This window comes from Theropithecus gelada, chromosome 19 (assembly GCF_003255815.1).
Source record: "Theropithecus gelada isolate Dixy chromosome 19, Tgel_1.0, whole genome shotgun sequence".
Taxonomy (NCBI): domain Eukaryota; kingdom Metazoa; phylum Chordata; class Mammalia; order Primates; family Cercopithecidae; genus Theropithecus; species Theropithecus gelada.
This window is the reverse complement of record NC_037687.1, coordinates 11,365,106-11,381,092: the sequence shown is the minus strand read 5'-3', so window position 1 is coordinate 11,381,092 and position 15,987 is coordinate 11,365,106. Positions and strand designations below refer to the sequence as shown.

Here is a 15,987-nt window from a genome sequence, read left to right as displayed (position 1 = left end):
CAGGTGTGAGCCACCATGCCAAGCCTGTCTTTTAATTTTAGTTGATTACTATTATTTTTATTCTTCTTCTTATTTTTTTTTGAGACAGAGTCTCGCTCTGTCGCCCAGGCTGGAGTGCAGTGGCCGGATCTCGGCTCACTGCAAGCTCCGCCTCCCGGGTTCACGCCATTCTCCTGCCTCAGCCTCCCGAGTAGCTGGGACTACAGGCGCCCGCCACCTCGCCCGGCTAGTTTTTTTTGTATTTTTTAGTAGAGACAGGGTTTCATCAGGTTAGCTAGGATGGTCTCGATCTCCTGACCTCGTGATCCGCCCGTCTCGGCCTCCCAAAGTGCTGGGATTACAGGCTTGAGCCACTGCGCCCGGCCAATTACTGTTATTCATTTATTATTATTATTATTTGAGACGGAGTCTCGCTCTGTAGCCCAGGCTGGAGTGCAGTGGCACGATCTGGGCTCACTGCAACCTCACCTCCACCTCCTGGGTCCCGGTTCAAGTGATTCTCCTGCCTCAGCCTCCTGAGTAGCTGAGATTACAGGAACGAGCCACCATGCCCAGCTAAGTTTTGTATTTTTAGTAGAGATAGATTTCACCATGTTGACAAAGCTGGTCTTGAACTCCTGACCTCGTGATCCACGCACCTCAACCTCCCAAAGTGCTGGGATTACAGGTGTGAGCCATCGTACCCGGCCTATTATTATTATTATTATTATTATTATTTTATTATTATTATTATTATTATTATTTGAGACAGTCTTGCTCTTGTAGCCCAGGCCGGAGTGCAGTGGCATGATCTTGGCTCACTGCAACCTCCGCCTCCCGGGTTCAAGCGATTCTCCTGCCTCAGCCTCCCGAGTAGGTGGAATTACAGGCGCCTGCTACCACGTCGGGCTCATTTTTTTGTATTTTTAGTAGAGACAGGGTTTCCCCTTGTTGGTCAGGCTGGTCTCAAACGCCTGACCTCAGGGGATCCGCCCACCTCTGCCTCCCAAAGTGCTGGGATTACAGGCGTGAGCCATTGCACCTGGCCCTATCTTTTAATTTTTAAAGGGTGGGGGACAACGTGATTCATCTTTGCCCACCTAAACCACCTATTCAGCAGCCCATGCCCACAGCCCACAGCTGGGGGACATTATGCAAAATCTAAGTCAGATCTATCCCTCTGATTAGAACCCTCTGTGGCTCCCACCTGACCCAGATAAAAGGTCCCTTCCTTGCAGCCCCCAAGAGCTCACGCAACCTGCCCCACCCACTCCCTTCTCTCTTCCTTGCAGCCCCCAAGAGCTCACGCAACCTGCCCCACCCACTCCCTTCTCTCTTCCTTGCCCCCAACCTTGCAGACTCAACCTTCCGGACTCACTTCCCCCTTGCGGACTCTGCTCCAGCCACAAAGGCCAATTTTTGGTTCCTCAAATCAAACTAACTCATGACAGTGTTTGGAATTTTGAAGGCTTGGGGCCCCAAAAAAGATGGATTTTTTTTTTTTTTTTTGGAAATCAAGTCTCACTCTGTCACCCAGGCTGGAGTGCGGTGGCATGATCTCGGCTCACTGCAACCTCTGCCTCCTGGGTTCAAGCGATTCTCCCGCCTCAGCCTCCCAAGTAGCTGGTATTACAGGTGCCCGCCGCCACGCCCAGCTAATTTTTTTGCATTTTAGTAGAGACAGGGTTTCACCTTGTTGCCCAGGCTGGTCTTGAATTCCTGGGCTCAGGCAATCCGCCCTCCTTGGCCTCCCAAAGTGCTGGGATTACAGGCGTGAGCCACTGCCCCTGGCCCAAAAATCCATCTTTGTGGGTTCCTTTGTAAATGTGTAGTCAATTTAGAAATTTAGAAACACAGTTTCCCTTAAGGCTTTATTTAGTTACAATCACAACTAACACGTTACTTATACACCTGGCACAGTGAAACATCAAAAATTTAATTCGAGGCCTGGCCTCAGGCCTGTGATCCCAGTACTTTGGGATGCCAAGGCAGATGGATCACTTGAGGTCAGGAGTTCCAGACCATCCTGGCCAACATGATGAAACCCCCCAACTCTACTAAAAATACAAAAAAGATTAGCTGGGCATGGTGGCACACACCTGTAATCCCAGCTACTCAGGAGGCTGAGGCAGGAGAATCTCTGGAACCCGGGAGATGGAGGTTGTGGTGAGCTGAAGATCACACCACTGCAGTCCAACCTGGGTGGTGACAGAGTGAGTGACACTCCATCTCAAAAAAAAAAGAAAAAGAAATATCACTTTAAGAGGTCACTGGCTCATGCCTGTAATCCCAGCACTCTGGGAGGCCAAAGCGGACGGATCACGAGGTCAGGAGATTGAGACCATCCTGGCTAATACAGTGAAACTCCATCTCTACCAAAAAAATACAAAAAATTAGCCAGGCGTAGTGGTGGGCACCTGTAGTCCCAGCTACTCGGGAGGCTGAGGCAGGAGAATGGCATGAACCTGGGAGGCGGAGCTTGCAGTGAGCCAAGATCGTGCCACTGCACTCCAGTCTGCCTGGGTGACAAAGCAAGACTCTGTCCCCCCCACAAAAAAAAAAAAAAAAAGAGGTCATTGGATGCATCTTTGGGTCTGTTTATAAGTTTAGTGGATTTAAATTAACATTTTACAAGTGTGATGCGTTTTATTCTATATTCTTTTACTACTATTATAATTATTATTATTCTTATTTAGAGACAGTATCTCAGCTGTCGCCCAGACTGGAGTGCAGTGGCGCAATCACGGTTCACTGCAGCCTCGACTTCCTGAGCAATCCTCCCACCTCAGCCTCCCGAGTAGCTGGGCTACAGGTACACACAACCACGCCCAGCTAATTTTTTTTTAAGAGATGAAGTCTCTACAAAAAGTGTTGGGATGACAGGTGTGAGCCACTGTGCCAGCTTATTCTTTAATCTTTTAAATTTTTTTTTTTTTTTTTTTGAGACAGAGTCTTGCTCTGTCACCCAGGCCAGAGTACAGTAGTGCGATCTCAGCTCACAGCAACCTCTGCCTCCTGGGTTCAAGCGATTCTCCTGCCTCCGCCCCCCAAGTAGCTGGGACTACAGGCGCGTGCCACCACACCTAGGGAATTTTTCATATTTTTAGTAGAGACGGGGTTTCACCATGTTAGCCAGGATGGTCTCGATCTCCTGACCTCATGATCTGCCTGCCTCAGCTTCCCAAAGTGCTGGGATTACAGACTGAGCCACCGCACCCGGCCTATTGAATCTTTTTAAATGTCTCCACCAAGTAAACACCTTGAGAAGTCCTTAGCAGTTTTTAAAAATCTACAGTGCAAACATACAAATAAAAGGAGAACAAGAAGTTCTCTTAGACTTTCTGATACCACTTCTAAACTTAGCCAATAAACTGAGAGTGAATGTTAATTTTTTAAATAAACAGGCCAGGTGTACTGACTCATTCCTGTAATCCCAGCACTTTGGGGGGCTGAGGTGGGAGGATTGCTTGAACTCAGGAGTTCAAGAGCAGCCTGGGCAAGGTGACAAATCCCTGTCTCTACAAAAAATACAAAAACTAGCTGGGTGTGGTGGTGTGTGCCTGTAGTCTCAATCCTCAGGAGGCTGAGGGGCGTGGGAGGATCGCTTGAGCCCAGAAGGTGAGTCTGCAGTGAGCTGTGATCGCATCACTGCTCTCCAGCCTGGTGACTCTGTTTTAAAAAAAGAAAAAGAAAAAAACAAAGCTTTCATTAACGGAAGACAGACTGAAAGCAAGATAAATTGAAAGCAAGATAAACGAGTGGGTAGTTTTCTCAAGCAGTGGTAAGTGCTGCAGAGAAAATGACAGCAACAGGAGAGTCAGACAATGATGGGGGCAGGGTGGTACATTTCAGATAATTTCAGATAAATTATCTTTTTCTTTTTTTTTTTTTTTTTGAGACAGAGTCTCACTCTGTCACCCAGGCTAGAGTTCAGTGGCACAATCTTGGCTCACTGAAGCCTCCGCCTCCCAGGGTCAAGCAATTCTCCTGCCTCAACCTTCCGAGTAGCTGGGACCACAGGTTTGTGCCACCACGCCTGGCTAATTTTTGTATTTTTGTAGAGATAGGGTTTCACCATGTTGGCCAGGCTGGTTTCGAACTCCTGGTCTCAAGTGATCCACCCGGCTTGGACTCCCAAAGTGCTGGGATTACAGGCAGGAGCCACCATGCCCAGCCTCTTTTCAGATAAATTAAAGGAACTTGAACACAATGGGTGACCTCAGTATCTGACTAAGGAAGACCCCTCCAGGCAGGCGGAAGAGAAAGTGCCAAGACCCTGAGGCCAGAGTGTATCTGAGACAGTCAAGCAATGCGGAGGAGGTCAGAGGAGCAAGAAACAGGGAGAGCAGGATTGGCAGGAGGAAGGAAGGAAAGGGACTGGGTAGGGACGGCAGCGGAGAACAGGACCTGCATGTACTGGCAAAAGGAGGAACTCACTCGTGGGGTTGTTGACATCTGAGATTGACACTGATGTTGGGAAAATAGGCAAGGGTGGAGGTGGAGGGAGATTTTGAGTCACATCCTGATCTAGCCCCACAGAAAATCAGCAGAAGAGAGTTCTCCTGGGTAAAGAGAGAGAGGAGCTTATTCAGAACCCTGGAGGAGACCAGAGAGAGATGGCTAAGAACCCACAGGTTTTATTACATGTCCTATACAAGATCAGGCTTATTTTTTTCATTATGTGCTCTCTCTCTCTCTGAGACAACAGTCTAGCTGTGTTGCCCAGGCTGAAGGCCAGTGGTGCAATCGTAGCTCATTGTAGCCTCACACTCCCAGGCTCAAGTGATCCTCCATCTCAGCTTCCTGAGTAGCTGGAACCACAGGTGTGCACCACCATGCCTGGCTAATTTTGTTATGTTTTTTGTAGTGACGTGGTCTCGCCATGTTGCCCAAGCCGGTCCTGAACTCCTAGGCTCAAGCGATCCTCCCACACTGGCTGGGTTTACAGGCCTGAGCCACCACGCTTGGCCAGCTTTATCAATTTAAAAAATATAGAAAGTGCTAATACAAATTAAAAAGTTATAAAATAGTGCCAATAGTATCCCATTTTTCTGAAGACAAACATAGGCAGAGAAAAATTAATGGATACTGTCTTTCTGGGCAGGGGCATTTCTGGCTATTATAATCGTTTTCTTTCTTTTTTTTTTTAAAGACAGTCTCGCTCTGTCGCCCAGGCTGCAGTACAGTGGAGCCATCTCGGCTCACTGCAAGCTCCTCCTCCCAGATTCACATCATTCTCCTGCCTCAGTCTCCCAAGTAGCTGGGACTACAGGCACCTGCCACCACACCCAGCTAATTTTTTGTATTTTTAGTAGAGACGGGGTTTCACCGTGTTAGCCAGGATGGTGTCAATCTCCTGACTCGTGATCCACCCGCCTCGGCCTCCCAAAGTTCTGGGATTACAGGCCTGAGCCAACATGCCCGGCCTATTACAATCTTTTTCTTTGTGCATTCCAGAATTTACCAACTTTTCTACAAAGATCATGTAGCACAATAAGATAATAAACATAATTTTGTGTGATCTCAAAATACAGGAAGCATAGAAGCTTCCAAAGCATGCCTGTACCCACCACGTGAAGAAACAGATGTTAACATTTGGTCAAAATTGCTTCAGATTTCTTTCTTTTTTTTTTCTTTCTGTTTTTTGGGGACAGGGTCTTGCTCTGTCGCCCAGGCTGGAGTGGCATGATCTTGGTTCAGTCCAACCTCCTTCCTCTTCCTGGGCTGGAGTGCAGTAGCACGATCTCAGTTCACTGCAACCTCTGTCTCCTGGGTTCAAGGGAGCACCTCCGGCTAATTTTTGTCTTTTTAGTAGAGATGAGATTTCGCCATGTTGCCCAGGCTAGTCTGGAACACTTGACCTCAGGTGATCTGCTCACCTCGGCCTCCCAAAGTGCTGGGATTACAGGCGGAGCCACCGCGCCCAGCTAAATAGTAAGTTTTTTAAAAAACAGGAGACCAGCTGGACACAGTGGCTCATGCCTGTAATCCCAGCACTTTGGGAGGCTGAGGTGGGCAGATCACCTGAGGTCGTGAGTTAGAAACCAGCCTGGCCAACATGGAGAAACCCCCTCTCTACTAAAAATATAAAATTAGCTGGGTGTGGTGGTACAAGCTTGTAATCACAGCTACTTGGGAGGCTGAGGCAGGAGAATCGCTTGTACCCGGGAGGCGGAGGTTGTGGTGAGCCGAGATTGCGCCACTGCACTCCAGCCTGGGCAAGGAGAACAAAACTGTCTCAAAAAAAAAAAAAAAAAAAAAAAAAAGGCCGGGCGCAGTGGCTTATACCTGTAGTCCCGGCACTTTGGGAGGCCAAGGCGGGCAGATCACGAGGTCAGGAGATCGAGATCATCCTGGCTAACATGGTGAAACCCCGTCTCTACTAAAAATACAAAAAATTAGCAGGCCGTGGTGGCGGGCACCTGTAGTCCCAGCTATTCAGGAGGCTGAGGCAGGAGAATGGCATGAACCTGGGAGGCGGAGCTTGCAGTGAGCTGAGATAGCCCACTGCACTCCAGCCTGGGTGACAGAGCAAGACTCTGTCTCAAAAATAAATAAATAAATAAATAAATTAAATAACCAGGAGACTGAGGCTGAAGATGATGACAGACCTTACAAGAGCTTGGCCCCAGGGCTGGCTGAAACCCCACCTAGTGCTGTGGCCCTGGGGCTGTGGGCCCATGGGTACCCCCAAAGGGTCCCAGGCAGATGGAGGCTCCTGGTTGGCATGGAGGAAGGAAAAGGATGAAATCGGCCCCCCTGGCCACCCCTTTTGGTACAGCTGCAGCTGCAGTCGGTGGGCCTGAGCCGACCTCCCGGGTTCATTGGCCCATTTTACAGATGCAGAGCCCACAGCAAGGAGGCGTGGCGGCTCTGGGCGGTGCGGGTTCCGGGGCGGGGAGGCCGAGGCGCCCGCCCTCCCCCTCGGGGCTCACCTGGGCCAGCCCCGAGCCCTCGAGCAGGACGAATCGGCCGCTACCTGCTTAAAGCTAGGGCCGCCCAGGAATGCGATCGCCTGCGGATCTGCAGCTGGGCACCGGCCGCAGCGCCCGCCCCGCCGACGGCAGGTGAGATACGCGCAGCCCCGTGGGAGGGGTCTCCGCCTGCCCTCATCACCCACTTCCTTCCCCTTGGTCGCTGCTGCAAGGCTGGGGATAGGGGGGAACAAGTACTTCGCAGGGTGACCCGGGGAGATCTCTGAGCCAGTGGCCTCGGCGTTGAATGAGGGCTCTCTCTCGGGTCCGTCCTCGCAGGGACTGAAGGGACTCGTGAACGTTCGCGGACGTGTCTCGGTGGCGCCCAGCACCGAGGAGGCAGGCAGGAAGGTGAGGAGCAGGTCTGACCCGCCGCAGGTGCAGGGCCTCCTGTTCTCCGAGGCTGCGGTCCCGTGGCGGGCCTGCAGACAGCTTCCTAGACCATGAGGGTCAGAGGTCTGCGGTCACGCGCGCTGTCACCAGCTAGCTGCCTCCTGCCTGGTTCCTCCTGCAGGAATGGGAGTCTGGGGGGAGGGGAGGGTGTGGGCAGGACTTCCTGGAAAAGGGAGGCCCGTTGGTGTTTATCTGTGGGGTGGAGAGAGGGCAGGGGGAGGACAGGGACACACACAGAATGCCGCACTCAGATGTCAAACACACATCCCACACCAGACACGCAACTCACCCTAGAGACGCAACCCAGGCACACACGTGGACACACACAAAACTCCATCCGTAGGGATTCCCACCCAGTGCCACGTGAGAACGCAGGCGTGCATCGCAGACAGGCCACACAGGCTCCGCGTACAGGTTTGCAGCAACCCGGTCAGGTACAGAGCCGAGGCCCAGGTAGGTATGCTCAGCTGCACGCAGGAAGCAAGACACACCCAGACATACACAGGCAAGCCCTTACTCAGAGAAAGAAGGTGCAGATGTGTCTTGGGTAATCGCAGCCACAGCCTCTCAAGCGTCACACACACATACTGACACTCAGATACACAGACACACAGAGATACCCAGGACATGTCAAGCCCACAGCACAAACAGGCCCCTACAGGTTGACCCGGAAGCTGTGTGGGCCGAGGCTGCTGCACACGTGTGCCCAGATCCTCCCACCCCCACCCCAATCCCGTGTCCTGCTCCAGGGAAGTCCAGGCAGGGCTCACATGACCCAAGGGGAGGGCTCCCGGGACAGCCCTCGGAGAAACTGCATCATCCTCACGAATGATCCACTTCCTCCCCAGGGAATAAAGGCTCAGGGACCAGCAGTTCTGCCCTGGAGCCCACCAGCCTCTCAGAGCCTCCAGTGACTGGCCTGTGTCTCCCCCAGGGTGAGTGCTGGGCAGGCTAGGTGGAAGGAGGGTGAAACGGGCCTGCGAGGCCATCTTGGTGCAGCTCGCCCTCTCACAGATCACCCCCCCTACCCTAAGCCAGCTTGTGTAGCCGTGTCCTGAGAACTAGGGCACCACGGGGTTCCCGCAGGGGCAGCCTGTAGCAAGCGGTCTCCCACTATCTCAGGGCAGGCGGGGGTCTCAAGGCCTCCCTGCCCTTGTCACAGCCCGGGCCACCTATGCTTGTCTCTCTTCTCCCAGATGGACATGTGGACGGCGCTGCTCTTCCTACAAGCCTTGTTGCTACCCTCCCTGGCTGATGGTGCCACCCCTGCCCTGCGCTTTGTAGCCGTGGGCGACTGGGGAGGGGTCCCCAATGCCCCATTCCACACGGCCCGGGAAATGGCCAATGCCAAGGAGATCGCTCGGACCGTGCAGATCCTGGGTGCAGACTTCATCCTGTCTCTAGGGGACAATTTTTACTTCACTGGTGTACAAGACATCAATGACAAGAGGTTCCAGGTCTGTGCCCAACAGAGTGGGGCAGGAGGTGGGGGCGGACAGTGGGGAGAAGCCACCTTACCTAGTGACCTTCCTTTGGAGAGGGCAGAGGGAAGGTGATGGGGCACCTTTGGGTGCCGGGAACATTCCATGTCTCCCTTACCCCTGGCCCCTGACTTGGTAGGAGGATCAGGGTAGCCAATGACCCCAGGGAAGGGGCCTTCCCTATCTGTTTGCTACAGGAGACCTTTGAGGACGTATTCTCTGACCGCTCCCTTCGCAACGTGCCCTGGTACGTGCTGGCTGGAAACCATGACCACCTCGGCAACGTCTCTGCCCAGATTGCCTACTCTAAAATCTCCAAGCGCTGGTGAGCCACCCTCAGCCCTGCCTCCCCCAGATCCTCACACAGCGGGGACACAGGGGCCCTGTGGCTTGAGCTGACCCTGGGACTTCTGCGCCCAAGATGTGCACCCACGACCTCTATCCCCTCCACAGGAACTTCCCCAGCCCTTTCTACCGCCTGCGCTTCAAGATCCCACGGACCAATGTGTCTGTGGCCATTTTTATGCTGGACACAGTGACACTATGTGGCAACTCAGACGACTTCCTCAGTCAGCAGCCTGAGAGGCCCCGAGACGTGAAGCTGGCCCGCACACAGCTGTCCTGGCTCAAGAAACAGCTGGCAGCAGCCAGGGAGGACTACGTGCTGGTGGCCGGCCATTACCCCGTGTGGTCCATAGCCGAGCACGGGCCTACCCACTGCCTGGTCAAGCAGCTACGACCACTGCTGGCCACATACAGGGTCACCGCCTACCTGTGCGGCCACGATCACAATCTGCAGGTGAGGGTCCTGTGGGCAGGGTGGGAGCTGGGTGAGGGGGCCCCCATCCCAGCTGATGTCCACATGGCTGGGGTCCTCCCGCTGTTTGAGGGGCTCCTGTGGCCTTCAGAATGTCTAGACTGTCCCTCAAATCTTGCTGTCTAACCAGGAAAACACTCCAAAGCCAGAATAATATCTTTGACTTGACAATTTCTTTCTTTTTTTTTTTTTTTTTTGAGACAAGGTCTCACTGTTTTTCACCCAGGCTGGAGTGCAGTGGTGCAATCAGGGCTTTCTGCAGCTTCAATCTCCCGGGCTCAGGTGATCCTCACACCTCAGCCTCCAGAGTAGCTGACACTACAGGCGTGTGCCACCACGCGCAGCTAATTTTGGCTTTTTTTTTTTTCTTGAGAGGGAGTGCAGTGGCACGATCTCAACTCACTGCAACCTCCGCCTCCTGGGTTCAAGTGATTCTCTTGTCTCAGTCTCCTGAGTAGCTGGGATTACAAGCATACGCCACCACACCCTGCTAATTTTTATATTTTAGTAGAGACGGGGTTTCACCATGTTGGCCAGGCTGGTCTCGAACTCTTGACCTCAAGTGATCTGCCAGCCTTGGCCTTCCAAAATGCTGGGATTACAGGTGTGGGCCACCGTGCCCGGTCCTTGTGAATTTTTTTGTCGAGGCAAGGTCTCACTATGTTGCCCAGGCTGGTCTCAAATTCCTGGGCTCAAGCAATCCACCCGCCTCAGCCTCCCAAAGTGCTGGGATCACAGGCATAAGCCACCACACCTGGTCACCAATTTCTTAACTAATTGCTCTACCTATGAAATAGGATTAATACACTCCTAACAGTTGGGAAATTGAAGCCAGGAGGGGTTACATACCTCAAGGTGACTCTGTGGTTAGGGCCAGATCAAGCCCTGGACCTTAGGCAGGCCCCTGCTCAAAGCTGGGTCTCCACTGACCCCTTGTCCTCCATCCTCAGTACCTGCAAGATGAGAACGGCGTGGGCTATGTGCTGAGTGGGGCTGGGAATTTCATGGACCCCTCGAAGCGGCACCAGCGCAAGGTCCCCAACGGCTATCTGCGCTTCCACTATGGGACTGAAGACTCACTGGGTGGCTTTGCCTATGTGGAGATCAGCTCCAAAGAGATGACTGTCACTTACATCGAAGCCTTGGGCAAGTCCCTCTTTAAGACCAGCCTACCGAGGCGAGCCAGGCCCTGAACTCCCATGACTGCCCAGCTCTGAGGCCCGATCCCCACTGTTGGTGGGTGGGCCCTGCTGGGACCCTACTCACAGAGAGGCTTTTCCTCCGACCTGTGGCGCTGCAGCAGGGCAGGAAGGGGAAGCACAGCTGATGAACTGTGGTGCCACGTGACCCTTGTGGCACAGATGCCCACGTATGTGAAACAGACATGGACATGTGTCCCAGCCACAGTGTTATGCTCTGTGGCTGGCTCACCTTTGCTGAGTTCTGGGGTGCAGTGGGGGAGTAAGGGAAAGCTTCCTCCTAAATCAAGCATTTTTCTGTCACTGATGTTCAATAAAAGAATAGTTGCCAAGGCTGAACCAGTGCCACTGGTGTGTTATATTCTCCTGGTTAGAGTGGCTGGGCTCCCCTGAGCCACTGTTCCTTGTCTCCATCTCTTACCCCATCCATAACCAAGTTGCCTTATCCATGGATGTGATTTTAAAATCCAAGCAGGGCCGGGCGCGGTGGCTCAAGCCTGTAATCCCAGCACTTTGGGAGGCCGAGACGGGCGGATCACGAGGTCAGGAGATCGAGACCATCCTGGCGAACACGGTGAAACCCCGTCTCTACTAAAAAATACAAAAAACTAGCCGGGTGAGGTGGCGGGCGCCTGTGGTCCCAGCTACTCGGGAGGCTGAGGCAGGAGAATGGCGTAAGCCCGGGAGGCGGAGCTTGCAGTGAGCCGAGATGGCGCCACTGCACTCCAGCCTGGGCGACAGAGCGAGACTCCGTCTCAAAAAAAAAAATAAAAAAATAAAAAAATAAATAAAATCCAAGCAGAGGCCAGCCTCGGGGGTTCACATCTGTAATCCCAGCACTTTGGGAGGCCAAAGCAGGTGGATTATTTGCGGTCAGGAGTTCGAGATCAGCCTGGCCAGCATAGTGAAACCCCATCTCTACTAAAAATACAAAAACTTAGTCAGGCTTGCTGGCATGTGCCTGTAGTCCCAGCTACTCGGGAGGCTGAGGCAGGAGAATCACTTGCACCTGGGAGGTGGAGGTTGCAGTGAGTCAAGATTGCGCCACTGCACTCCAGCCTGGGCAACAAGAGTGAAACTCTGTCTAAAAAAAAAGAAAAAAAAAAAAATTGACCAGTTGTGGTGGCAGGCGCCTATGGTCCTAGCTACTCAGGAGGCCGAGGCAGGAGAACTGCTTGAACCCAGGAGGCGGAGGTTGCAGTGAGCTGAGATTATGCCACTGCACTTCAGCCTGGGTGACAGAGCAAGAATCTGTCTCAATCAATCAATCAATCAATCAATCAATCAAATGGGCCAGGCAGGATGTCTCTCGCCTATAATACCAGTACTTTGCAAGGCCTAGGTGGGCGGATCACTTGAGGTCAGAAGTTCAAGACCAGCCTGGCCAACATGATGAAATCCCATCTCTACTAAAAATACAAAACTTATCTAAGTGTGGTGACACATGTCCGTAATCCCAGCTACTTGGGAAGCTGAGGCAAGAGAATTGCTTGAGCCCCGGGGGTTGGGGGGGGGGGGGGAGGGGGGGTGAGGGCAGAGGTTGCAGTGAGCTGAGATTGTGCCACTGTACTCCAGCCTGGGCGATAGAGCGAGACTCTGTCTCAAAAAAATTAATTAATTAATTAATTAAATTCAAGCAGAAAGAAGGGTACAACATAAAGCAAGTCTTCCTCCTCCCCACCGACAATTAATATTAATCATTTTCTTTCTCTATATAGTCTATGCCTCCAAAATCATAACATTCCCTTTATTATTTTCTTTCTTTCTTTTTTTTTTTTTTAAGATGGAGTCTTATACTCTGTCACCAGGCTGGAGCACAGTGGCACGATCTCGGCTCACTGCAACCTCCGACTCCCAGGTTCAAGCGATTCTCCTGCCTCAGCCTCCCGAGTAGCTGGGATTACAGGCACGCGCCACCACGCCCACGGAGTCTTGCTCTGTTGCCCAGGCTGGAGGGCAGTGGTGTGATCTCGGCTCACTGCAAGCTCCGCCTCCTGGGTTCACGCCATTCTCCTGCCTCAGCCTCCCGAGTAGCTGGGACTACAGGCCTCTGCTACCACGCCTGGCTAATTTTTTGTATTTTTAATAGAGATGGGTTTCACCATGTTGGCCAGGATGTTCTCAATCTCCTGACCTCGTGACCCACCTGCTTCGGCCTCCCAAAGTGCTGGGATTACAGGTATGAGCCACCGTGCCCAGCCTATTACTTTATTTCTTCACGGAGAGGGGTCTTGCTATATTGTCCAGGCTGGAGTGCAGTGGTGCAATCATAGCTCCCTGCAGCCTCAAACTCCTGGGCTCAAGCAATCCTCCTGCCCTAGCCTCTCAAGTAGCTAGGACTACAGGCATGCACCACCACTCCTAACTAATTTTTAAAATTTTTTTGTAGAGATGGGAGTCTTGTTCTGTTGCCCAAACCAGTCTTGTATTCCTGGGCTCAAGCAATCCTCCTGCCTCAGCCTCCCAAAGTGTTGGGATTACAGGCATGAGCTATTGCTTCCAGACTGTTTTTCAGAGACAGAGTTTTGCTATGTTGCCCAGGCTGGTCTTGAGCTCCTGGGCTCAAGTGATCCTCCCACCTCATCCTCCCAAGTAGATGAGATTACAGGTGCATGCCACTGCAAACACATTCCCATTTTTCACACTTAAAGCGACACAACATACACATAGTTCTGCATGCGTTCCTGTTACTGGACTCCACTTTTTTTTTTTTTTCTTTTTCTTTTTCAAGATGGAGTCTCTCACTGTTACCCAGGTTGGAGTACAGGGGCGCAATCTCAGCTCACTGCAACCTCCACCTCCTGGGTTCAACTGATTAAGCAATTCTCCTGCCTCAGCCTCCCAAGTAGCTGGGATTACAGGCCCCCACCACCACGCCTGGCTAATTTTGTATTTTTAGCAGAGACGGGGTTGCACCATGTTGGCCAGGCTGGTCTTGAACTCCTGACTTCAGGTGATTCACCTGCCTTGGCCTCCCAAAGTGCTGGGATTACAGCCTTGAGCCACCATGCCCAGTCCTGAATTCTTTCTTGCGTAAGATCCAAGAATGCTCTCTTGGGGTCTGGATCGAGACCCCTTTCCTGTAACACTCCCAACAATTTCGCAGTCCTCAATGCCATAACAAATGACCTTGTCCATGCATTACCTATGTGGCAGACATGTTTGCAGGATTCCCAGGGAAAAGGAACAAGATTGCCCTTCTTTTTGACAGCCACGAAGCTTCTGCCTTATGTCACTGGCTCCTTGCTAGTACCCCCTGCAGGATTTTATTGGTTTGGGGGTTGTTTTGAGAGACAGAATCTTGCTCTGTCACTCAGACTAGAGTACAATGGCGGGATCATAGCTCACTGCAGCCTCAAATTTCCAGGGTCAAGTGATCCTCCTGCCTCAACCTCCCAAAGTGCTGGGATTGCAGGCGTGAGCCAAAGTGCTCAGCCTCGTTGAGGTCTTTTTTTTTTTTTTTTTTTTTTTTTTGAGACAGAGTCTCGCTCTGTCCCCCAAGCAGGAGTGCAGTGGCGAGATCTTGGCTCACTGCAACCTCCGCCTCCTGGGTTCAAGCAATTCTCTGCCTCAGCCTCCCAAGTAGCTGGGATTACAGGAGCCCACCACCACGCCTGGCTAATTTTTGTATTTTTAGTAGAGATGGAATTTCACCATCTTGGCCAGGCTGGTCTTGAACTCCTGACCTCGTGATCCACCCACTTCGGCCTCCCAAAGTGCTGGGATTACAGGCGTGAGCCATGGCACCCAGCTGTGGTCTTTTTACATCTTTCCTTCTAGGCCGGGCACAGTGGCTCACGCCTGTAATCCCAACACTTTGAGAGGGTGAGGCAGGTGGATCAACTGAGGTCAGGAGTTTAAGACCAGCCTGACCAATATGGTGAAACCCCAACTCTATTAAAAATACAAAAATTAGCTGGGCATGGTGGCGTGTGCTTGTAGTCCCAGCTACTTGGGAGGCTGAGACAGGAGAATTGCTTGAATCCAGGAGGTGGAGGTTGGCAGTGAGCTGATATCGTGCCACTGCACTCCAGACTGAGCAACAGAGCGAGACTCTGTCTCTAAATAAATAGATTAAATAATAATTATTTCCCTCTTATCAACAAGGCTGCAGTGGTGGTACCTGGACCAATGCTGTAAAAGTAATGTGTAAGAAAACTTCTAGAAGCAGAATTATCTCAGGGCCAGGCACAGTGGGTCACACCTGTAATCCCAGCACTTTGGGAGGCCGAGGCAGGCAGATCGCCTGAGGTCAGGAGTTGAAGACCAGCCTGGCCAACATGGTGAAACCCTGTCTCTACTAAAAATACAAAAAAATTAGCTGGGTGTGGTGGCACGTGCCTGTAATCCCAGCTACTCAGGAGGTTGAGGCAGGATAATCCTTGAACCCAGGAGGCGGAGGTTGCAGTGAGCCGAGATCACATCACTGCACTCCAGCCTGGGAAACAGAGTGAGACTCTGTTTCAGGAAAAAAAAAAAAAAAAAAAAATATCTCAGGGCCTGTTTCTTTCATAAACACTGAAAGTGGAGTGCTAGACCTGATGTGACAGCTGCAGGGGAACACAGTTCCCCTCTGAGGGAGAGTTAAGTAATACCCACCCCGAGGCAACCCAAGTCACCAGCACTAGGCAAGGCACAGGAACCCTTCCTTTGGCCCACCCTCAACCGCCACTTGCAACTGCTACATGGCAGGGACCCAATTGTTTGGCTCCAGCTGCTTGCCTAGTGGAGTGAAACGAACCTGAACAAAATGTAACAGGGCTGAGCGCAGTGGCTTACGCCTGTAATCCCAGCACTTTAGGAGGTGGGGGCAGGCAGATCACTTGAGGACAGGAGTTCAAGACCAGCCTGGCCAACATGGCAAAAACCCACCTCTACTAAAAAATACAAAAGAATTAGTCAGGCCTGGTGATGCACGCCTATAATCCCAGCTACTTGGGAGGTTGAGGCAGGAGAATCGTTCTAGTCTGGGAAGGGGATCCTGCAGTGAGCTGTGATCATGCCACTGCACTCCAGTTTGGGAGACTCTGTCTCAAAAAAAAAAAAAAAAAAGTAACTGAGGTTACTTCTGGGGAGAGGCACTTGGTGAAATTGTCACCTTTCATTTGTTATTTTACTTTTTTTTTTTTTTTTTTTTTTTTTTT

The 15,987-nt window shown here is 51.8% G+C and overlaps 2 protein-coding genes across 4 annotated transcripts in view; both read left to right on the top strand.

Moving 5' to 3' along the window:
• Nucleotides 1-6,879: 6,879 nt before the first annotated feature.
• ACP5 (acid phosphatase 5, tartrate resistant) lies at nucleotides 6,880-11,182 on the top strand. Of its 3 annotated transcripts, none has more exons than XM_025368320.1 (7): nucleotides 6,880-7,046; nucleotides 7,233-7,304; nucleotides 8,195-8,281; nucleotides 8,543-8,803; nucleotides 9,025-9,152; nucleotides 9,281-9,626; nucleotides 10,595-11,182. In XM_025368320.1, the coding sequence occupies exons 4-7, from the start codon at nucleotides 8,543-8,545 to the stop codon at nucleotides 10,835-10,837; spliced, it is 978 nt and encodes a 325-aa protein (XP_025224105.1). In that variant the 5' UTR covers nucleotides 6,880-7,046; nucleotides 7,233-7,304; nucleotides 8,195-8,281; the 3' UTR covers nucleotides 10,838-11,182. The 3 variants fall into 3 exon arrangements, with proteins under 3 accessions (XP_025224105.1, XP_025224104.1, XP_025224103.1); XM_025368318.1 differs by having other exon boundaries at nucleotides 6,934-7,046; nucleotides 7,690-8,281; XM_025368319.1 differs by lacking the exon at nucleotides 7,233-7,304.
• A 1,585-nt stretch (nucleotides 11,183-12,767) lies between these two features.
• ELOF1 (elongation factor 1 homolog) overlaps nucleotides 12,768-15,987 on the top strand; it is a 24,612-nt gene continuing 21,392 nt past the window's right edge. The window contains exon 1 of the mRNA XM_025369187.1: nucleotides 12,768-12,847. The gene's annotated coding sequence lies outside the window, so the exon portion shown is untranslated. The remainder of the gene's footprint in view (nucleotides 12,848-15,987) is intronic.